General features: G+C 57.8%; 1 protein-coding gene across 1 annotated transcript; it reads left to right on the top strand.

Annotated features, from left to right (window-relative positions):
• Positions 1-969: 969 nt before the first annotated feature.
• On the top strand, positions 970-3,173 carry GADD45A (growth arrest and DNA damage inducible alpha). The gene is made up of 4 exons (XM_074908058.1): positions 970-1,105; positions 1,197-1,298; positions 1,406-1,619; positions 2,294-3,173. Exons 1-4 carry the CDS (start codon positions 1,062-1,064, stop codon positions 2,405-2,407), a joined length of 474 nt encoding a protein of 157 aa, XP_074764159.1. The 5' UTR covers positions 970-1,061; the 3' UTR covers positions 2,408-3,173.
• The last annotated feature ends 3,010 nt before the right edge of the window (positions 3,174-6,183 follow it).

The following is a 6,183-nucleotide window of genomic DNA, read 5'->3' as shown; positions in this document are numbered from 1 at the left end:
GACGCCGTGGATGTGAAAACTGGCACCTGCATGAAGGACAGTGGCACGCTGAGGGCAGCCGTCCCCGTGCTCGTGTCCCCAGTGTTGCAGACGCTCTCCGGGGCTGTGGGTCAAGTCCTCGCAGTCGCAGGGAAGACAGAACTTCATCCTAATTGTGAATTTCCAGGGAAACTTGTGGAATTTAGAGGCCAGGCTGTCGTGCCAACACCACGATACAGTTCAGCTTCGCCAGGCCAGGCTCTGCTGCACGACCCGACTGTAACTCTTGTACCCCACGGCTGCTCTCTGGGGGTGCGGCCCGGAGCCCCGGCCGTTCCCTCCGGCTGTGGCCGTAGATCGGGGACAGTGGCTGCTGACGTGGGCACCGGCCAGGGCGGGCAGAGCAGCACCCGTGTGCGAGCAGGCAAATGCCATGGCGGGGTGGGCCTGGCCTAGGGAAAGGAACTAAGGCAGGCATTTAAACTGGGAGAGGGGAGGCTCAGACCAGATCTGGGCAGAAATTCTCCCCTGTGAGGGGGGTGAGGCCCTGGCCCAGGCTGCCCAGAGAAGCTGTGGCTGCCCCCTCCCTGGCAGGGTTCAAGGCCAGGTTGGACGGGGCTTTGGGCAACCTGGGCTGGTGGAAGGTGGCCCTGCCCGGGGCAGGGGGTGGCACTGGGTCATTTTTAAATTCCTTCCCTCCCGAACCACTCTGCGGGTCTAACGAGGATTTAAACCGACGCTTTCGCTCTGCGCATGCGCCGCCCCTGCCCTCCACAGGCCACGCCCCTCCCCTCCCTCCACCAATCAGCATCCTCCGCCCCGCCGGTTCCCGCGGCCGGTAACCGAGGCGCGGGGGGTGGGGGCGTGTCAGACCGGTTCAAGGGGAGGAGCCTCATTTACATGAACCAATAGGAGGGGGGATATGCAAATAGCGGCGGCGCGGGTTGGCCGGACGCGGGTCGGATACCGCCCGCGGGGCGCCTTTGTCCGGCAGAGGCGGCGGCGCGGAGCGAGCGGCGCGTCCCGGCCCCGGCCCCGGCGCCATCCCCGGGCCCAGCCCCAGCCCCGGCCCCGGCCGCACTATGACTCTGGCGGAGCTGCCTGGGGACCACGGCACGGCCGGGAGGTGAGGTACGGGGGTGCGGCGGGGAGGAAGGGTCCCGGCCCCGCGCCCCTTGCCCCGGTGACCCGCGTGTCTGTGCTTCTCCCGGCGGCAGGATGGAGCGGGCGGGGGACGCGCTGGAGGAGGTGCTGAGCAAGGCGCTGAGCCAGCGGAGCCTCACCCTCGGCGTCTACGAGGCCGCCAAACTGCTCAACGTGTGAGTGACACCCCCCCCGCCCCCAAAAAAAAACCAACCCCGACAGCCCCTCGGTGTGTCCCCGTCCCCCCCCAGATCCCCGCCGGTGACCGCCGGTGTCCCCGCAGGGACCCGGACAACGTGGTGCTGTGCCTGCTGGCGGCGGACGAAGAGGAGGCGGGAGACGCGGCCTTGCAGATCCATTTTACCTTAATCCAGGCTTTTTGCTGCGAAAACGACATCAACATCCTGCGCGTCAGCAACCCGGCGCGGCTGGCCCAGCTCCTGCAGCCCGCCACCGGCCCCGAGCCGCCCGCCGACCTCCACTGCGTCCTCGTCACGGTGAGCCGCGGCGGGGGGGACACAGAAACACGCGCACCACACCCCACGGCACCCCGGCGCGGGGCGTCGAGCGCCACCGCCATCACCCCGGGCCTCGGGTCGCACGCGCCCCGCGAGCGGCCGCTCGAAGCCCTTGGGGGGGCCACGGGTTGCTGCCAACCCCCCCCCACCACCCCCAACTCCAGAAGGGATATATGGGGTGTTGGTTGGGGGGACACCCCCAAAGCCGTCCCGGCCGCGGCGGCGCGGCTCTTAGGGCAGAACTCGTCTTACCGGGAAGGCGGGATGAGGACGCGCAACAGCCGGGGATCCAGCGCCGTTCCCAAAGGGCAAAACCGGAACTGACCGCGCCTGCGGCCACCGCTCGGGGCCTGCGCCCGCGCCAGAGGGTCCCCCAGCCCCTGCGAGGACCCCGGGAAACTTTTTTTTTCCCCCCTATTTTCTTTCTCTTTTTTTTTTTTTTTTTTTTTTCCCCATTTTCCCATTTCTTTTCCTCCTCCACCCCGAAGCCCAAAGCTGCGAAACCCCTCGCGCGGTTCGGGCGCTGGTTTGTTTGTTTGCCTGAGTGGCAATTTAAGATGATTCACGCCGCTGCGTTTTTTGCTGCGCTTATTATTTTTTGGTGTTGTTTTGCCTTTGTTAAAGCGCTCCCCCCTCCTCTCTCTCTTTTCCAGAACCCCCATGCCTCGCAGTGGAAGGATCCAGCGCTGAGTCAGCTGATGTGCTTCTGCCGGGAGAGTCGCTACATGGATCAGTGGGTGCCGGTGATTAACCTCCCCGAGCGGTGACCGCGCCGGCCCCGCACGAACTGAACCGAATTGCACTGAAGTTTTGCAATACTTTCGCAGTTGCTCAGGAAGTAACTCCCTGCCCTGGCACGAGGATTACGGGAAGGTGGGGGGGGAGGACACACACATACACACAAAAAAAAAAAACGAACGAGGAAAAAAAAAAACAACAAACAAACAAACAAAAAATCATTTAAAAAAAAATAAGACTGATGTCAAGGGGGGTTAGGCTGAGGTTGAACAGTCGTGGGACTGAAGAAAAGCGAGTCGGAAGTGCTGAGGGTGAGCGTGGAAGCGAAGGGAGGAGCAGCAAGCCCTGCCCGAGTTGGGGGGTGCTGTGTGGCCGCCTGGCCCCAACACCCTTCGTGGCTGTTTGTTTTTTTTTTTTTTTAAAGTGCAACTTAACAGTTTCTGGTTTAAATACCTTGAAAGAGAAAAAAAAAAAAAACACCAAAAAAAGTTAATTGAAACATTTTACAAACAATTTTATTGTATTTTTGGGATGTTAATTCTCAAGTTTTTATGCTAAGATATATAATAAGTTATTTTATGATATTGATGAAAAAAATTATTTATACTCAGAGGTTTGAGAACCAGAATGCCCTTAAGCAGTTGGTCTGCAACCACACGGTCTTTTAACAGTTGGCTGTTAAAAGCAGCGACGTTAATTTAATTGTTTGAAATTGGATAGTGTTTTGTTTTTCGGGTTTTGGGGTTTGGGGGGTATTTTTTTTTTTTTTGAAATAAAGTTTAAACTCCAACCCTTGGTCCTGGATTTTATTTTCTTACCCTATTCATTAGCGTGCAGTCAAAAGGGCTCGTTTGGCAGCTGCTTCCTTGTCCTGGCCACGGGCAAGGTCCTGTTGCGCTGGTCCGGTGTGGGTTTATTCCTAGCCCCTCCCAAGCCATTAAATGAAAAAGCAACCAATGTGCTGCAGGAAATGTTGGAAATGTTATTTATTTTTCTTGAAAGCTGCCACTTAAGTTTAAAAAAAAATAAAACAGACCAGGGGAGGAAGCGTTTAGAGGCTTCAGCACTCCTGCAGAGCCTTTTTGGAAGGTGGGGAAACCCGATTCCTCTTTGGAGAAAAACTTGACTCGCCGTTTCCTTTCCCCGGAAGGTGTCTGTCCAAGGGCTGCACCACCACCTGCTCCAAACCCTCCTGGATTTGTTCCCTGCGCGCCCCCCGCGCTGCCTGTGCCCCCTCCATCCCCGGTGTGAGGAGGTTTCTGTGCCAGGCTCCTTTTTTTCGTTCCGCAGCTCCTCCGGCACACAGAACGCCGTACTCCGCGTGGCAGACACCTCTCTCCGGGCCCCGCGAGAGCAGAACATCCTCCCATCCCTCCCACCCACGCCGCTCGCTGCTGCAGGAGGCCGCGGGGACGCCGGTGACCTACATCGGGCCGTCCCTCGTGGCCCGCGTGCGCCGCGCCCCGGCGCTGCCCCGCGGCTCCCGGCCGTGCGGATGCCGCGCTCCTCGCAGGGTCACTTTGTCCCCAACCATCCCCGTCTGCCTCCGGGGCCCCGGCGGGCGGCGAGGCCCGACCAGTTCTCCCGCTCCCCGGACGCGCGGGGCGGCACGAGGCCGCCCGTCCCCAGCCAGCGAGGAGGCCGGGTCAGGCTCCGACACGTTCTCAGCACAAAAAGGAAGTTTTCTGAATGTATTATTTTTAGCCGCGTTGTTACGGCGTTTCAAAAGCAAATACACCCCGAGAGCTGATCCGCTGGCTTGTTGCCTCTGTGCAGCCGTATTTAAAAACCCTCTTTCTGCTGCATGTGGCTTTAGCAGCACAAACGTCAGATATTGAGGAGAAAGTTTAATCATGCCTGACCGTAAACACACGCAAATCCAGCTCTGGGGATCTTCTGCCTGCCCCGGCCGTCGTACGCCAGGCACTGGTGCTCTCTCCCAAGAGCGTAACAGAGGGCGGGTGGCTCATTCACAGTTCCAGAATTAAAATTAATTGCACATATTTGCAATTTCACTCAGTTCTGCCTCAAGTTGAACCTCCCCCATTTTCTCCCGGCATCTCTCCCAGCTCCTGTCCCCACACTACCAACCGCCTGGCCTGGACCCAGGGGTGGCCCTGGGGACACATCTGCCCATGCACCCAAACACTTTTTTTTTTTTTTTCCCCCCCCCCAAACCAGCCAGCTCCAAATGGGGGGGAAGGTGTCCTACCTGGCCACATGCCAAACTCTCCCCAAAACACCCAGAAATGGGTCCTGGGGGGCAAAGGTGAACCACAGCCCAGCAGCACCCACACATGGAGGAAGCACCGGCGCTGGGAAAGGCGGGAAGGGTGCACGACACATACCGGGAAGGATGTTAATTGCGATAATGAGCCAAAAAGGAGTAAGTGGCAGCTGCACGCAGCGACGGGACGTCTCCGGACTCCAGAGCTGAGCCTGGAGATCCTGCTCTGCCCTCCGATCGCTGCACCCCGCCTTGAAAACGGGCTGGTTTGGGCCTTCGTTGTGCTGCAGCCTCAAAACCAAAAACCATCAGGAGAAGAGTGACAAGTCCAAGCAGATCTGAGCATTTTGGCAAAGCACAGCTCGAGGAGGGGCCTGGCTCCCGGGGCAGTGGAGGGACCACGGCCCCCGGGGGATGGCCCTGGGGAGGGACACGGGCACTCTGGGGACTGGGGTGTCGGCCCGGCACGCGGAGCTGAGCCCAGAGGGATGGGTCAGGATTGCCTGGAGACAAAGGGTGGGGAAAGGAATAAAAAATTAAAAAAAAATCATCTCCCCCCCCCCAACAGAATCAAGGCTTTACCAAGGGTCTTTAATAACTCTAAACTTTTTTTTAATGAGGAACACCCAGCTTCTATCACTGCTCCAGGGCCGAGGTGTCCTGCAGCTCTCATCCAAATATGGCCCCGACGCCCAGCCCAGAACATCGTGTGAGATCTCCTTTTTTCCCCTCTTCTAGCCCCATGGGTTTGACGTGAACCGGTCCCACCCGAGACAAGATTTAAACACGACCAGCAAGCACGTGTGAGGGTCTGGGTAGGCGCACCCCACCATCCCACCTGGGGGCTGCAGAGGACCTGTCCCTGCTGCCACCGACACTATGGGGACAGCCAGGTGCTTTTGGGGACCCCCAGCAGATTAGGGGGGGTCAGAGCGGGGGATCCTGGTCCCACCTGCCCAAGCGAGCCCCATCCCGACCCCACCACCGCGGAGGAAACCCCCAGCGACGCAGCGGTGGGTCCAACCTTTGCAGCTCACCAGCTCCAGGAGGCCAAGGAAAACGAACAGCATAGCATAGAAAAAGCAGAAATATTTTAGCAAGGGGTTATTTTAGCAAGAGTCGGGCCTTCAAGCCACCACCCAGCCCTTCTCCCTTTAATGTCACACAGCATTAAAGAGTCAGATTAGAAAATACAGAGAAAACCCCACAAATAACAAGCTGGCTGCTTAATTTATGAGGGAAAAGAAATAAATACTCGTTCTGGGGTGGTATTGGGTTGACTTGATATAAAAAAGAGGGGTGCTGCTTCCGTGGGTTTTCCCCAGCAGCTGTGGATGCAGATGGTCTCATTTCTCCTTTTTCCTTCTACTACAGCAGTGCCTGTATTTCCCCTGAACTTTACAATTCCTGTTCTTTCACAAGAGTATTTATAGCAAAAGAGCAAAGTGCAAACAGAACTGCTCGAGCTTTTGCACGCCTCTGTATACTGCGTTTAAAAAATAAAGGGTTTACTAAAAATCTACCCATTAAATGCAGTCAGAAGCAGGCAGTTGCGTGGGGCTGAGTCAGCTGAGGATC

This window comes from Athene noctua, chromosome 5 (genome assembly GCF_965140245.1).
Source record: "Athene noctua chromosome 5, bAthNoc1.hap1.1, whole genome shotgun sequence".
Lineage (NCBI taxonomy): Eukaryota > Metazoa > Chordata > Aves > Strigiformes > Strigidae > Athene > Athene noctua.
The sequence above is the reverse complement of the archived record's forward strand: the minus strand, read 5'-3'. Positions and strand labels throughout refer to the sequence as shown.

Excerpts from the sequence above, each read along its gene's own strand:
- GADD45A (XM_074908058.1), top strand. The coding sequence starts at position 1,062 with ATGACTCTGGCGGAGCTGCCTGGGGACCACGGCACGGCCGGGAG. Across the intron at positions 1,299-1,405 it reads GCCGCCAAACTGCTCAACGT|GGACCCGGACAACGTGGTGC; the intron begins GTGAGTGACACC and ends GTGTCCCCGCAG. Across the intron at positions 1,620-2,293 it reads TCCACTGCGTCCTCGTCACG|AACCCCCATGCCTCGCAGTG; the intron begins GTGAGCCGCGGC and ends TCTCTTTTCCAG.